Here is a 17,221-nt window from a genome sequence, read left to right on the forward strand (position 1 = left end):
TGTTAATCAGTATTTCACAAATAATAAAAATGAATTCTATCTTAGTAGTTTCGGTAATTTAAAAAAAAACAACTTTCCTCCACTTAAGTCTACCCTTTGATTTTTGCAAAGCGAACCTGAGAAGGACTCTTTAGTTCTTCTATGGATGCTGCCTGAAAATAAGCTCCTCAGTCTTATACATAGGGAACAAAAAACTTCTTTAGCAGACCACTATTGATAGCCATAGCACAGGCCTTAGAGGACGGTGATAATTAGCAGAGGTAAACTCTAAATTAACAAGTGGAAAACGGTTTTTCAAAGAGGTATTGAAGGCTATCATTTTGTGTTCTATACAAATTTGATCATCGAAAATAAAGATGTACAGTTTATTTGTTTCAGTGACTGTGTCCCTGCAGCTCTTCCTTGAAAATACTGCAGAAGCCATGAATAGATATCACTCCTGGTGTAAGAAGAGCATAAAAACTGAATCCAACAAGAAGACGATTTCACGAAATCTAAACTCGCCCGGCCTATTTCTAGGCGTCGGCAATAATGTGACGGAGGAAGTCTCGTATCAACTAATTTATACGGCGCCGCAACCCTGCCAGATGCTTGGGAATCTTTCCCCCCCCCCCCCCAAAAAAGGGATTTTTCTAAGTACGTAATCCATTTGATCGGCGGCCGATCCGAAAAATCAGAGAGCAGGAACAGCTTCCGTGGTGACCCGAGTGGAAAACGAAGCTCGGAGCCAGCATCGCAGAAACCCAGTGGTCGCCTGCGTCTGATTCAAAGGCTGAGGACTCTGGAGTTTTTAAATGGGACTATTAAAGCCGGCCGCAATCCGGAATACTGTGTTACAGTGCGATCTAGTGGTCTTGGGAAAAGCTGCACAATGATCACTGGAGAGGAGTGGTGGTCACCGAGAGGAGGAGAGGGCCAACTGGGTGTCACTGGGAGGGTGGGGAGGAATGGGAGGAGGGAACGGTAGAAACGTACACAGGGCGGGAAAGCTACAGCGGGGCGGACCACGTTTCCACACCTGCTTCATCTGGGGCTCAGGAACAGCCGCGATCATTGCGCTCAACACACGACCGCCGATCCTTAATTTAAACCCTCAATCTCAATTAAAATTTCAGAAAGGGAATTAGCAGTCGAACGAGATCACCGAAACGGGCTAAATACGCGGTGAGCCGTCAAGCGGCTAGCCCTTGGGAACTGATTCTCATTAGTGTGAATTTCTGCACCCGTGGGGACCCATCGCCGCAACGCAATTGACGACGACGTGTCTCTCGCTACGTCACGCTCGGTGCGGAAGCCAACGTCCGACTCTTCCGTTTTACCGAGGTCGTTTCAAGGGGGCCGTGACCCTCGGTACGTGGAGTCACCGATCACTTCCTTAAAGGTCTATTTCTCCCCTAGGCACGTAACTTTGGCAGTTCAATTTAGATTCTGAACGAATTCCACTAAGGAGCCAACTGTCTTATTCTATGCTCAGTAAAGGGCTTAATCCTAGAAGGGTTTATTATGAGGTCATAATTATAATACTGTAGAAATAATTCTAGTAAGGCTCATCCAGGCTTTGTTTCGGGATCCCTATCTAATAGATGAGCAGCATTTCACGGTTTTCCATCCTCTCTGGATCAGTTTCTCCACTCACGGAACTGCGTCTGTCACGTCGGTTGTGGTCCTTTAATCTTTCTGCATTTCTCTAGCGCCTTCCGTTCAAAATTGTCTGCAGGGAGACCGTGGGCAAGGCACTTAACTTCTCTGTGCCTCAGTTGGCTCATCTGGAAAACGGGGATCACGACTGCGAGCCCCACGTGGGACAGAGACGGTGTCCGACCGGATTAGCTCGTCTCTATCCCAGTGGCTGGTACACAGTAAGCGCTTCGCAAATACCATAAGAAGAAAATTATACGGCTAGTTCCATGTCACAGTTCTGCAGTTGAGAGCCGAATCTCAAAACGGCCCACTTCCTTCCGGTTTGCTATCCCAAGACCACGACTGCCTCCCAATAGGTGGCTGAGTGGAAAGAGCCCGGGCTGGGGAGTCAGAGGTCATGGGTTCTAATCCCGGCTCCGTCACTTGTCGGCTGTGTGACTTTGGGCAGGTCACTTCACTTCTCTGGGTCTCAGTTACCTCATCCGGAAAATGGGGATGAAGACTGTGAGCCCCACATGGGACCACCTGATCACCTTGTATCCACCCCAGTGCTTAGAACAGTGCTTTGCCCATAGGAAGCGCTTAACAAATACCAACATTATTATTATTATTAGACTGTGAGCCCGTCAACGGGCAGGGACTGTCTCTATCTGCTGCCGATCTGTCCATTCCAAGCGCTTAGTACGGTGCTCTGCACATAGTAAGCGCTCAATAAATACTGTTGAATGAATTATTATTGATCATTACTTAGGCTTTGGTTATTGTAAAATTGGGCCAATTCTCCTCAAAAATGTCTGCAGGAGGAGCCCCTTCAGCCACACCCTCCAAATGGGGTGCAACGGGAGAGAAGAGCTGTTACCACGAGGTGCCACGGAGACTAGCGGCACCGTCGAGCGGCGGCATTTCTCGAGCGCTTACGGGGAGCAAAGCACCGTATTAAACGCTTGGGGAGGTAGAATATAACGACCGGAGGGAGCCAGGCTCTTCACGGCTGTCAAGGAGCCCAAAGAGGGGCAGCTTCGGGGTGCGAGGATGTCCGTGCTGAGAGGTCCTGGAGGGGGGAAGTTCATTCATTCATTCATTCAATAGTATTTATTGAGCGCTTACTATGTGCAGAGCACTGTACTAAGCGCTTGGAATGAACAAGTGCCACCCTTCCTAAGACGGGGCCAATCCCCCGTGCCAGGAAGAGCCGCGCACGCCTCGCCCTTCCGCCCCCGCCCAGCTGCCGGGAGAGAGACACTCCCCTGACTTCTTTCTTCTTCCCCCCACCTCCCAGCCCCACACCACTTATGTCCAGCTCTGTCATTTGTTGATTTATATTAACGTCTGTCTCCCCACCCCCGTCTAAATAAAATAAATGGTGGTATTTGTTAAGCGCTCACTCTGTGCAAAGCACTCTTCGAAGCGCTGGGGGATTCAAGTTGATCAGGTTGTCCCGCGTGGGGTTCACAGTTTTAATCCCCATTTTCCAGATGAGGTGACTGAGGCCCAAAGTCACACAGCTGGCAAGTGGCGGAGGCGGGATTAGAACCCACGACCTCTGACTCCCCAGCCCGGGCTCTTTCCACCGAGCCACGCCGCTTCTCTAGACTGTCAGCTCCTTGTGGGTAGGGAATGTGTCTGTTTATGGCTGTACTGTACTCTCCCAAGTGCTAAATTCAATGCTCTGCACACAGTAAGTGCTCAATAAATACGGCTGGGTGAATAAATGATCCGCGACCCAGGACGCCATACGTGAGTCCCCAGTGATTTGGGAAGTCCAGAAGGGGCTGACTGCCAGAGGTCAGTCGAGGGGGCGACGGGGGGCCGGGAGCGGCACCAGGAGGGGTCCCCGGGCTTGGGAGGGGGTGGGCGGGCTGAGCGCCGACCAGATACCTCGGCTGGATCCCAGTCTCATCCACGCAGGTCGGCCTGCCGGGGGGAGCCCGGGTGCATCCAGGCTGTGTGCTTCTGGCGCAGGATAATAGGAATAATTATTATAATAACGTCGGTATCTGTTAAGCACTTACTATGTGCAGAGCACCGTTCTAAGCGCTGGGGGAGATACAGGGTCATCGGGTTGTCCCACATGGGGCTCGCGGTCTTCATCCCCCTTCGACAGATGAGGTAACTGAGCCACAGAGAAGTGAAGTGACTTGCCCACCGTCACACAGCTAAGTGGCAGAGCCTGGATTCGAATCCATGACCTGTGACTCCCAATCTCGGCCTCTTTCCACGGAGCCCCGCTGCTTCACGCAGCGTGTGGGTACTATGGTGTGTGCCGAGCACCGTCCAAAGCGCTGGGACGGATACAGGCAGATCGGGTCGGATGCAGTCCCCGTCCCGCACGGCGCTTACCGTCTCAATCTCCGTTTTAAGGATGAGGGAACTGAGGCCTAGAGAAATGAAGTGACTTGCCCAAGGTCACACGGCGGACAGGCGGAGGAGCCGGGATTAGAACCGTGACCTTCTGACTCCCAGGCCCGGGCTCCCTCCACTACGCCACGCCGCTCGGGGCGAAGACATCCAGCAACGGACGCCCTACTGGACACCGAGGAGACACAGAGGCAGGTCAAAGGACTAGAGGGGAACGCTCACCACTGGGCAACCGAGTCCGGGCTGGGAAGAAGGGCTGCAATATCCCGGGGTGAACCCTTGTACACGTGCTGAGCTGAGGGCTGGGTGTGAAGTGTACAATAAAAGAAGTAAGAGCTCTTCTCACCCCTGAACCCCTGATCTCATCTCTCCTACACTGAGCCGGTCTCAGAGCTCCTGAAATAGCGACACTGGCTGTAACCGAGGTGGCCAGAAGAAGTAAAAATGGTACTTGTTAAGCGCTTACTATGTGCCAACCATTGTTCTAAGCACAGGGGTAGATATAAATTTATCAGGTTGGACACAATCCGTGGCCCACATTGGGCTCTCACTCTTAATCCACAGTTTTCACAGGTGAGGGAACTGAGGCACAGACAAGTTAAATGCCCGAGGCACCCGGCAGACATATGGCTGATCCGGGATTAGAACCCGGGTCCTTCCGACTCCTTGGCCCGTGCTTCGTACGAAACAAAAACTCCTCACTCTTGGCTTCAAAGCCGTCCATCCCCTGGCCCCCTCCTACCTCACCTCCCTTCTCTCTTTCCACCACACCCCTCACGCTCCGCTCCTCCGCCGCCCGCCTCCTCACCGTCCCCCGTTCTCGCCCGTCCCGCCGTCGACCCCCGGCCCACGTCCTCCCGCGGTCCTGGAACGGCCTCCCTCCTCACCTCCGCCAAACTAACTCTCTCCCCACCTTCAAAGCCTTACTGAGAGCTCACCTCCTCCAGGAGGCCTTCCAGACTGACCTCCCCCTTTCCCTCGGCTCTCCCTCCCCTCCACCCTCCACTCTTCCCCCTTCCCCTCAGCACTGTGCTCATTTGTATATATTAATTACCCTATTTATTCTGTTAATAAGGTATACATCTCCTTGGCTCTATTTATCTTGATGATGTCTTGTTTTTGCTTCGTTCTGTTTGGCTCTGCTGTCTGTCTCCCCCGCTTAGACCGTGAGCCCCTCTTGGGCGGGGATTGTCTCTATCTGTTGCCGAATTGTACATTCCAAGCGCTTAGTATTCATTCAATAGTATTTATTGAGCGCTTACTATGTGCAGGGCACTGTACTAAGCGCTTGGAGTGTACAAATCGGTAACAGATAGAGACAGTCCCCGCCCTCTGACGGGCTTACGGTCTAATCGGGGGAGACAGACAGACAAGAACAGTGGCAGTGAACGGCAATAAATAGAATCAAGACGGCAATAAATAGAATAGAATTCACAGAATAGAATTTTGTTAAGCGCTTACGTGCCAAGCACCGGGGTACAGACAAGATGACCAGATGAGAAGCAGCCCGGCTTAGTGGACAGAGCAGGGGCTCGTCAGTCAGAGGTCGTGGGTTCTCATCCCGCCTCGGCCACTTGTCAGCTGCGTGACTTTGGGCAAGTCACGTCACTTCTCTGGGCAAAATGGGGATGCGAGCCCCACGTGGGACCACCTGATTATCTTGTATCTACCCCAGTGCTTGGCACATAGTGCTCTGCACATAGTGAGCGCTCAAGAAATACTACTGAATGAATGAATGCTCTATCCACTAAGCCACGCTGCTTCTAGTAGCATGGTTCCTCTGACCCGATGATGAGATAAAGGCATTTTTAAGGCCCTAAAGTGTTCCAAACCCTGTGATGAGCACCGGCGCAGACACGAAAGAACCAGTTCCGATCCACTGGCACAGCAGTGACTCCGGCTGAACGGGAGCCCCTTTGACGGTCCCCAAGCGCAAAAGATGGACTGCATAATAGCAATGCCATTAATTAGCTTCTTCGAATATGCAGAAGATATTTTAAAGACTATAAGGTGGTAGAAATGGCAAACTAAGCTTACCCATTGGTACATTTAGACTAATATTTTGTCCCTACCCGTGGCACCGAAGGATACTTGAAATAATAGAATCGCTGCTCTCACTGTACCTGCGTTTTCATTTAGGAATATACCGCTTAACATCCCTAAATTTCACCACTGAAACAATCGTGGTCTCATCATCCACTGATCTATCCAAACCCATCCAAAGGTAAAAAAATTCCAATTTCTCACCACCTCGGGACGTGAAGCAAGTTTCCGGTTTTGTTTCGAACCACTCATTTTTCAGTTCAAACGAGTCCTATTTTGGGGAAATCTGGCAAATAATTTGGCAAAGAACGCTGCTTGGCCCATAGGAAGCGCTTAAAAAGTACCATTAATACGAATAGAATATGAATAACTTTGCTCACGGAGTCGAAGCTCCTCTCCCTTCCACCCTGACGCCATCCCGGTTGTGCAAACACACGCTCCGGTCTTTGCGTGAAAACCGCGCTCTGAAGCGAATCGTATTTCTCCCATTTCTCCATTCTTTGCGTTAGCACTGGCTCGCTCGGGCAGGATGAACCAAAATTTATTAAAGGCAGTGGAGAATATTGATTTCAACTGCTACTTGAATACCTTAAGGAAATCCAACGATAGTATTTATTGAAAGCTTACTCTCAAAGCACGGCATCTGTAAAATGGGGGTGAAGACTGTGAGCCTCAGTGGGCCAACCTGATTACCCTGTGTCTACCCCAGCGCTTAGAAGAGGGCTCTGCACATAGTAAGCGCTTAACAAATACCAACATTATTATTATTAACCGAATACTGAGGCGACACGGAAATGTCGAGGCTGTGAGAGAGTCCAAAAAGGGTCTCTAGGAGGAGATGTGACTGCAGAGGTTTCTTGAAGACGAGGGGGGTGGTCGTCTGTTGGATGTTCATTCATTCATTCACTCAATAGTATTTATTGAGCGCTTACTATGTGCAGAGCACTGTACTAAGCGCTTGGAATGAACAAGTCGGCAACAGACAGAGACAGTCCCCGCCGTTTGACGGGCTTACAGTCTGTGGCGGGGGAGGGTATGAGCAGGAGGTCGGGGGTGAGAGAACACGAGAACAATAATAATAATAATAATGTTGGTATTTGTTAACGTGCTTACTGTGTGCAGAGCACTGTTCTAAGCGCTGGGGTAGATACAGGGTCATCAGGTTGTCCCACGTGAGGCTCACAGTCTTCATCCCCATTTTACAGATGAGGGAACTGAGAGACAGTGAAATGAAGTGACTCGCCCACAGTCACGCAGCTGACAAGTGGCGGAGCCGGGATTCGAACCTATGACCTCTGACTCCCCAGCCCGGGCTCTTTCCACTGAGCCACGGTGCTTCAACAAGGCCCAGGGAGTAGGCTGGTTCGGGATGAACGAAGTGGGTAAGCTGGAGTGTGGTGGGAGAGGAGCAAGGAGAAGTAAGGGAGAGAGAGCTGAGGCTGGATGGCTTAAATCCAACGGCTGGAGTTTCTGCTCGATGCGCAGAGGAATGGGCAATCCCGGAGGAGTGGAGAAATGGGAGCAGGATGGTGTTTCAGGAAACTCGGAGGCGAGGTAGCATAACGACAATAATTAATACTAATCACGGTACTTGCTACGAGCTTACTATGTGCCAAGCACTCTTCGAAGCACCGGGATAGATATCAGTCGATCAGGTTGGACACGGTCCCTGTCCCACATGAGGCTCACGGACTAAGTAGGAGGGAGTAGGAACGAATGCCCCTTTTACAGATGAGGTAACTGAGGCCCGGAGAGGTTAAGTGACTTGCCCCAGGTCACCCAGCAGACACAGGGCAGAGCTGGGATTAGAACTCAGGTCCTTGGATTCCCACTAGTTCGCGCTGCTTCTCTAACTGTAACGGTGTTTGTTTATCCTTCAAATGTTGGTATTTATTACACGCCTACTATGTGCACAGCACTGTTCTAAGCGCTGGGATAGATACAGGGTCATCGGGTTGTCCCACGTGAGGCTCACAGTCTTCATCCCCCATTTTGCAGACGAGGGAACGGAGGCCCAGAGAAGTGAAGTGACTCGCCCACAGTCACACAGCTGACGGGCGGCGGAGCCGGGATTCGAACCCATGACCTCTGACTCCCAAGCCCGGGCTCCTTCCGCTGAGCCACGCTAAATAGTTATCTGTAGAGCACTGGAGGTAATATCAGCTTTAAAATTCACATTAAATTATAGGAGAATCACGTCCGCTGAGAGCTCTACTCCAAACCCAGTGTATCATTACCGAAAGCAAATTTAGCCCAAAACAAGAATGGCAAAGTAGTCATCTCAAAGCAATTTAAATGAGACATTTGAAAACTTCTCTTTTCAGGGAAACATACCTCTCCTGTTTAAGAGCGTATTCCAACATTTTGATCCTCCTCACGAGATCCTTCTTCAGATTCTCTTGCCCTTTCCTTTCACCTTGAAGAAAGGCGATCTGAGCCTGGAAAAAAAAAAGAAAAGAAAAAGACAAGCAAGGCTTTACTTAATCGGAAAGAAGGGAACAATAATGCAGCTAACTACCACAGTGCTCCACTCAAGTGGATCCTCCGCAAAAACACTTCAATGTTTTTAATATTTGATACTACCCTGCATCTTCAACAACATATGAAAGTATACGAGAATATTTACAGATTTGAGCATATGAAAATAAACGCCTAAAAATGGTAAGCCTAGGGAATTTCCAGAACTCCTCCTCTTAACTAACAGAAGCAATGACGAAGCACCTTATCTATGCGGTGCTGGACATTTTATGGGGAATTAGACACCATCCCTGCCCTCTAAGAAAACATAATCTAGAATAGACAACCTGTCAGACATAGACATCCTAAGGGCCATAAAGGAAAATGAACAAACGCTGAAGTCAGCCAAAGGCTAAGCATAATAATAATGTTGGGATTTGTGAAGCGCTTACTATGTGCAGAGCACTGTTCTAAGCGCTGGGGTAGATACAGGGTCATCAGGTTGTCCCACGTGAGGCTCGATCTTCATCCCCATTTGACATATGAGGGAACTGAGGCCCAGAGAAGTGAAGTGACTTGCCCGCAGTCACACAGCTGACAAGCGGCGGAGCCGGGATTGGAACCCGTGACCTCGGACTCTCAAGCCCGGGCTCTTTCCACTGAGCCACGCTGCCGCGTACTCAGTGGGACACCAAGTTAAGAAGACGGCACAGGAGCTCACGCCGAGAGCTCAACCCAATTGGCGAAATTCAAGGACGACGACGGACTGGGCGGAAACTAGAAGGGAGTGAGCGGGGTGTGATCTGAGAGAGGATGAGGCAAGAACGGGACGACCGGTTGACGGAAACAGCACGGCCTAGTGGAAAGAGCTCGGACCTGGGGGTCGGAGGACCTGGATTCAAAACCAGCTTTGCCACTTACCCGCTGTGTGAGACCCTGGACGGGTCACTTTATTTCTCGGCGCCTCAGTTGCTTCAATTGTATAATGAGGACTGAGCCTGTCGGTCCCTTGTGGGACGTGGGCTGAGTCCAACCGGATTAGCTTGTATCTGCCTCAGCCTTCAGTACAGAGCCTGGCTCAGTGGAAAGAGCCCGGGCTTTGGAGTCAGAGATCATGGGTTCGAATCCCAGCTCTGCCACTTGGCAGCTGTGTGACTGTGGGCAAGTCACTTAATTTCTCTGTGCCTCAGTTCCCTCATCTGTAAAATGGGGATTAAGACTGTGAGCCTCACGTGGGACAACCTGATGACTCCGTATCTACCCCAGTGCTTAGAACAGTGCTCTGCATATAGTAAGCGCTTAACAAATACCAACATTATTATTATTATTATTATTACTTAAATACTTATTTTAAAAGGAAAAAAAAGGCAGTTTGGGGCATGCTTGCTTGGGAAGAGGAGAATGGTCAGGCAAAGTGTAAAACGAGACCATAAGAGTAAATCTAAAATGGCCCTAAAGAAGGAGAGGGTAATAACAATTTGATTTTTTGGGGGGGTAAGGCACTTTTATATTAACTGGGAGCCTCATGTGGGACAACCTGATTACCCTGAATCTACCCCAGTGCTTAGAACAGTGCTCTGCACATAGTAAGCGCTTAACAAATACCAACATTATTATTATTATATGTTCTACCCTGATCTTTGGGGCAGCAGGATACCCCCGTGAGCCTAGGCAGAGGTGCAGCAGTGTTGAGGAGTACGCTCTTGGCCACCTGCGGTTAATCGATCAGCGGTCTTAACTGAGCGCTTACTGTGTGCAGAGCACCGTACTAAGTGCTCGGGACCGAGTCAGGAGCCCAGAGAGGAGATGAGGTGCGATGGGGCAATCGAGGAATGACCCAAGCCTGCACCGAGACAGCGGTTTTAGGAACGGAGAGGGGAAAGGACGGAGTCTGAAGATGCCGTGCAGACTTTTTTAACTGCATTTTTTCAGATGTGGACGGAATCCAGAGGCACATGCCCAAAACGATAAGGGTGTCGGAAATGAGATTAAAGCAATGTGATGGTTGTAACTGAAGGGAAGACTCGGTGACTTGCTACTTGCTACAGACCTTCAAGTACAAAAAGGGCTTTTAAGAGAAGCAGCATGGCCTTAGTGGAAAGAGCACAGGCCTGGGAGTCCTAGGACCTGGGTTCCAATCCCACCTCCGCCACTTGTCTGTTTATGTGACCTTGGGCAGGTCACTTTGCTTCTCTGGGCCTTGGTTTCCTCATCTGGAAAATGGGGATTCAATACCTGCTCTCCCTTCCCCTCAAGACTGTGAGTGCTGTGCGGGACAGGGACTACTCCGTATATCGTTCATCTCCCCCAGGACTTAGTACAGTGCTTGGCACCTAATAAGCATTTAAATACTCATTATTATTACTGTCATTAACAGAGGGAACCGCTATTTCCTTCCAACTATGATCTCTAACAGCCTCGGAGGGGCAAAAAAGGACTGATAACCTTGACCGCTTTACGGCGCACAATAATAATCCCCCAGAGCCCACTCCGTGGTTCAGCCACGATAGTAACCCTGATAAATTCTCCATCGGAGTCCTTGCATTTGGTGGGAGTTTGAACCTTAACCCTACATGTGCTCCATTTGAATTTTTCATTCCTAACGGCTTTCCAATTTTCTAAGGCCATTCATTCAATTTGCCTACTTTCCACTATTTAGGAGACAGGGAACAGGGAGAGAGGGAGTTAAGGTGCAGAAGAAGCAGGCGGGATTGGTGTTTCCAAAGTAAAAAGAAAAAAAGAATCTTAATCTTGGACCATCACAATCTCTTTCCCCACTTCCTCACTTTCATCATCTATCAAGATCACATTTCTAAAATCTTTAAATGAGAAAAAAACGGTTTCGCTCATAGCCTTTTGGTAAAATAAAGAGAAGCAGCGTGGCTTTAGTGGATAGAGCCCGGGCTTGGGAGTCGTGGACGTGGGTTCTAAACCCGCCTTCGCGCTTATCAGCTGGGTGACCTTGGGCAAGCCACGTAACTTCTCTACGCTTCAGTCACCTCATCTGTGGAACGGGGATTAAGACTGTGAGCCCCACGTGGGACAACCTGATTACCTTATATCTACCCCAACGTTTAAAACAATGCTTGGCACACAGTAAGCGCTTAAAAAATACCATAGTTATTATTATTACAATTAAGCAATTCCTTCCAAAAGTGGATAGAATGGGAAGGGGTTGTTAAAGATTGGTGCTGTCTTCTTAAGTAGCTAAGTAATGCCTCAAAAGGATAAGTACAGTAACATCTGGAATTCTAATAGCACCTTTCACCAGAAATCCAAAGCACTGTACGTTCACTAACACATCTAAGCCTCAAAGCACCCCTTTGAGGTTGGTGGCTTTCTTTTAAGGACCCTCAACGCCGCTCGACGGTAACATTCTAAGAGAATTTGCCTTTTGCGGGTCTAGTTTAGCAGAAACCTTTCTGACCCGTTCAACACCGATAGAAAACTGTGATCGGCATTTCCGCGGAGCGTAAGTGACCAAGCTGCTGAGATGCACAATCTTTTTCAATATGCATCTGGAAGCTATCATAGCAGAGGGAGTCCCACCCAGGCCCGAATCCTAAATCTCAGCCCTGCCCCGGGCGAGCCCTGAACTACACCGTTCCAATCCTTCTGCGGGGGCCCCAGGGTGGCTCAGCCTCGAAGAAAAGCCCCGGAGCTCCTTCCCGTGGGGGCGGTGTAGTGGCTGTCCCGGAGATCTCCCGGAACTCGTCGCTGCTAGAACCCGTCCTGGCAAGGCGCACTGCAAACGTCTGTCGATCGATCGATCGATGGTATTTCTTGACTGCTTACAGTGGGCAGAGCACTGAACTAAGCAGTGGGGAGAGTAATAATAATAATAATGTTGGCATGTGTTAGCGCTTACTACGTGCGGAGCCTGTTCTAAGCGCTGGGGGAGATCATCAGGCTGTCCCACGTGAGGCTCACAGTCTTCATCCCCATTTGACAGATGAGGTAACTGAGGCACAGAGAAGTGAAGTGTCTTGCCCGAAGTCACACAGCTGACAAGTGGCGGAGCCGGGATTCGAACCCATGACCTCGGACTCCCAAGCCCGGGCTCTTTCCCCTGAGCCACGCTGCTTCTCTAGCCACGCTGAGTACAGAATAACAGAGTTGGTAGACACGTTCCCTGCCCGCAGCGAGCTTACAGTCTAGAGGAACACTACAGTCGAGCGGGATTAACGTTGGGCAGCAGCAGGACTCACAAGAGCTCACTCAATCAATCAATCAATCGAATTATCTGAGCGCCTACTGTATGCAGAGCACTGGACTGTGTGCCTGGGGGAAGATAACAGAGATTGTAAACACATTCCCGGCCCCACAATGAGCTTGCGGTCTAGAAGAGGAGCCTCCATACTGGGAGGAATTTACAGTAAAGAGGGATTCGTTCATTCATTCATTCAATAGTATTTATTGAGCGCTGACTATGTGCAGAGCACTGTACTAAGCGCTTGGAATGGACAAATCGGTAACAGAGAGGGACGGTCCCTGCCCTTTGACGGGCTTACGGTCTAATCGGGGGAGACGGACAGACAAGAACAATGGCAATAAATAGAATGAAAGGGAAGAACATCTCATTAAAGCAATAACACTGTGCCATAGCAGGATTCACAAGAGCCCCACTCAATCGTATTTACTGCGCGCTTACTGCGTGCAGAGCACTGTACTAAGTGTCCAGGAGAGTACAGCGTAACAGAATTTGCGGACCCGTTTCCCGCCCGCAGTGAGCTTACAGTCGAGAGGAGGAGATTACACTCTAGAAGAAGTGAGAAGCAGCGTGGCTCACTGGAAAGAGCACGGGCTTTGGAGTCAGAGGTCATGGGTTCGAACCCCGGCTCTACCACTTGTCAGCTGTGTGACTTTGGGCAAGTCACTTAACTTCTCGGTGCCTCAGTTCCCTCATCTGTAAAATGGGGATTAAGACTGTGAGCCCCACGTGGGACAACCTGATTCCCCTGTGTCTACCCCAGCGCTTAGAACAGTGCTCGGCACATAGTAAGCGCTTAACAAATACCAACATTATTATTATTAAGAGGAGTTAACAGTCTAGAGGGATTAACACTGTGCAGCAGCAGGATTCACAAGAGCCCCGCTCAATCGATCCATCAGTCGATCGCGCTTACTGAGCACTTCTTATGTGCAGAGCAATATACTGAGTGGCCGGGAGAATAGAGTATAACAGAACTGGTAGACACGTTCCCTGCCCACAGTGAGCTTACTGTCTAGATAAGGATAGCTTCAAGCACCACAGAGGCATCCCAGGAAGAGGCGCAGGCACTAGGCTTGCCCGACAGCTACTCTTCCTCTGGTCAGATGAGGTCCAAAAAGGGGACATCCCGACTGGCCCAACCAGCTGGGTCAGAAGCCAACCCAGCGTCCCCGCCACTTCGCCCAGCCTTCCTTCCCTCATTCCATTACCTGCTTCCAGCCCCAGGTGGCCTGCCTCACTACTTCGAAGAGGGAGAGACCACTCTTCAGTTCAATTCAATTGCATTTATCGAGCGCTCACCGTGTGCAGAGCACCGTATTAAGCTCCGGGGAGAGGACGATACGACGATAAACGGACGCATTCCCCGCCCACGAGGAGCTTCCAGGAAGTCGAATTAGACAAGCTGGCGATTCCAGTGAGATCTCATTCCACCCGCAGCCCAATTGCATAAAAGGAGGCCTCCCTTAAATGTACCGTTCTCAATTTTCCCGTCGTCTTTCCCTCGTACGCGTGTTTCTGCGCAGAGCACTGTACTAAGCACTAGGGAGAGGACAATACGACGATAAACGGACGCATTCCCTGCCCGCCACGAGCTTCCAAGAAATCGAATTAGACAAGCTGGCGATTCCAAAGAGATCTCATTCCACCCACAGCCAAATTGCATAAAAGGAGGCCTCCCTTAAATGTACCCTTCTCAACTTTCCTGTAGTCTTTCTCTCGTATACGTGTTTCTGCGCAGAGCACTGTACTAAGCACTAGGGAGAGGACAATACGACGATAAACGGACGCATTCCCCGCCCGCAACGAGCTTCCAAGAAGTCGAATTAGACAAGATGACGACCGACGAGATCTCATTCCACCTACAGCCAAATTGCATAAAAGGAGGCCTCCCTTATATGTACCGTTCTCAACTTCCCTGGATTCTTTCCCTCGTACACGTTTCTGCGCAGAGCACTGTACTAAGCACTAGGGAGAGGACAATATGACGATAAACGGACGCATTCCCCACCCGCAACGAGCTTCCAAGAAGTCGAATTAGACAAGATGACGACCGACGAGATCTCATTCCACCTACAGCCAAATTGCATAAAAGGAGGCCTCCCTTATATGTACCGTTCTCAACTTCCCTGGATTCTTTCCCTCGTACACGTTTCTGCGCAGAGCACTGTACTAAGCACTACGGAGAGGACAATAGAACGAGCTTCCGAGAAGTCGAATTAGACAAGATGGCGATTCCAACGAGATCTCATTCCACCTACAGCCTTGATTCTATTTATTTGTGATTGTTTTAATGAGATGTTCATCCCCTTGATTCTATTTATTGCTACTGTTCTTGTCAGTCCGTCCCCCCTGATTATTCATTCAATAGTATTTATTGAGCGCTTACTATGTGCAGAGCACTGTACTAAGCGCTTGGAATGGACAAATCGGCAACAAATAGAGACAGTCCCTGCCCTTCGACGGGCTTACGGTCTAATCGGGGGAGACGGACGGACAAGAACAATGGCAATAGAGTCAAGGGGAAGAACATCTCATTAAAACAATAAGACCCTCAAAGGGCAGGGACTGTCTCTGTTACCGATTTGTACATTCCAAGCGCTTAGTACAGTGCTCTGCACATAGTAAGCGCTCAATAAATACTATTGAACGAATGAATGAATGAATATAGCCGAACTACATAAAAGAGGCCTCCCTTAAATGTACCGTTCTCCCCCATTTAGACCGTGAGCCCGCTGTTGGGCACGGATTGGCTCTCTCTGTTGCCGAATCGTACATTCCAAGCGCTTAGTACAGTGCTCTGCACACAGTAAGTGCCCAATAAATACGATTAAATGAATGAACTTTCCTGTCTTCCCTCCCTCATTTACATGCTTCTGAATCACTGTGGCTGCCCAGAAAAGCGTTAGGAACCCTTAAAACGAACAGTCACAGAAGGCCGGGCGATACTGCACTGGAGAGATGTCTTAGCTCCTTCGTGCTAGAGGGAAGTCACCCCTAGAATCTAAACTCTTTCATCACTATCACACTCAGCACTTTTTCGCTCCTTCTGCCCAGTCCAGTTCCTCTCCCTTTAAAATACTTCTTCATTTTATCACTGTGTTTTGCCGTGTTGTCCTCAACACAGATCTGCAGCCTCTTCAGCTGTTCTGCCCAACACTCCAATGAGGACGGCCTCTCTTCGTGCTCCGCTTTCTAACTTCCTCTGGCGGTCCTTTAATCCGGTCGGTCCGTCAGCGGTACTGATCAAGCGCTTCCCGTGTGCACAGCCCCGTACTAAGCACTTGGGAGAGTACAACACAGCAGAGGCGGTAGACACGCTTCATTCACTCGATGGGATTTAGTGAGTGCTTACTACGTTCTAGGTTCGAATCCCTGCTCTGCCACTTGTCGGCTGTGTGACTGTGGGCGAGTCACTTAACTTCTCTGTGCCTCGGTTACCTCATCTGTGAAATGGGGATGAAGACTGTGAGCCTCGTGTGGGACAACCTGAGTACTTCTATATCTATCCCAGCGCTTAGAACTGTGTTTTGCCGTGTTGTCCTCAACACAGATTTACAGCCTCTTCGGCTGTTCTGCCCAACACTCCAATGAAGACGGCCTACAAACATTATTATAATAATGTTGGCATTTGTTAAGCGCTTACTATGTGCAGAGCACTGTTCTAAGTGCCGGGGTAATAATAATAATGTTGGCATTTGTTAAGCGCTTACTATGTGCAGAGCACTGTTCTAAGCGCTGGGGTAGACACAGGGTGATCAGGTCGTCCCCCGTGGGGCTCACAGTCTTCATCCCCATTTTACAGATGAGGGAACTGAGGCCCGGAGAAGTGAAGTGACTTGCCCACAGTCACCCAGCTGCCAAGTGGCAGAGCCGGGATTCGAACCCATGACCTCCGACTCCCAAGCCCGGGCTCTTTCCACGTTCCGACCACTGCACTGAGTACTTGGGAGAGTATGATGCAATAGAGTTGGTAGACGCTGCCCCTGCTCACGAGGACCTTACGGTCTAGAACGAGAGAGAGATATTAAAATCCATTATGGATAGTCATTCAATCAAATTTAATGAGTGCTTACAGTGTGCACAGCACTGTTCTGAGCTCTGGGGAGAGTACAATATAATGACAGACACATTCCTGCCCACAACGAGCTCACGGTCTATGTACAAAGTGCTTTGGGGCAGAGAGTGAGGTGAATATCAAGTAATGAAAGGGTATAAATCCAAGTACACAGAAGGGAAAGAGAGCGGAGGAGAAGAGGGTTCAGAGGAGGAAGGCCTTTTGGAGGAGATGGGATTCTGATAAGGCTTTAATTCTTTCAGCTTTTACGTTTTCCAAATAAGGCATCCAAATCCTGAGTGTAAGAGTGCAAAACACCTCGGTAGGGACTCCCTTTCCCTAGATATGCAACAACCCTAGCGTAGGGCCCTTTCTAAACCCGGTGGGGTCAGAAACAGACCCCTGGAATCCCTTTGCCGGGGGCAGCTGATTCAACGCGCACCACGAGAATGCAG

General features: G+C 49.7%; 1 protein-coding gene across 3 annotated transcripts in view; it reads right to left on the bottom strand.

Moving 5' to 3' along the window:
* Positions 1 to 17,221, bottom strand: part of STRN (striatin) — a 97,658-nt gene that overhangs the window by 51,432 nt on the left and 29,005 nt on the right. For 2 of the 3 annotated variants that reach the window (XM_039910423.1, XM_039910422.1), the window contains exon 2: positions 8,377 to 8,480. In XM_039910423.1, coding sequence (XP_039766357.1) covers positions 8,377 to 8,480 — 104 coding nt within the window. Of the gene's footprint in view, positions 1 to 1,018; positions 1,337 to 8,376; positions 8,481 to 17,221 lie in introns of those variants that run through there. The other variant, XM_039910424.1, reaches the window with a different exon arrangement.

Source organism: Ornithorhynchus anatinus, chromosome X1, assembly GCF_004115215.2.
Source record: "Ornithorhynchus anatinus isolate Pmale09 chromosome X1, mOrnAna1.pri.v4, whole genome shotgun sequence".
Classification (NCBI taxonomy): Eukaryota; Metazoa; Chordata; class Mammalia; order Monotremata; family Ornithorhynchidae; genus Ornithorhynchus; species Ornithorhynchus anatinus.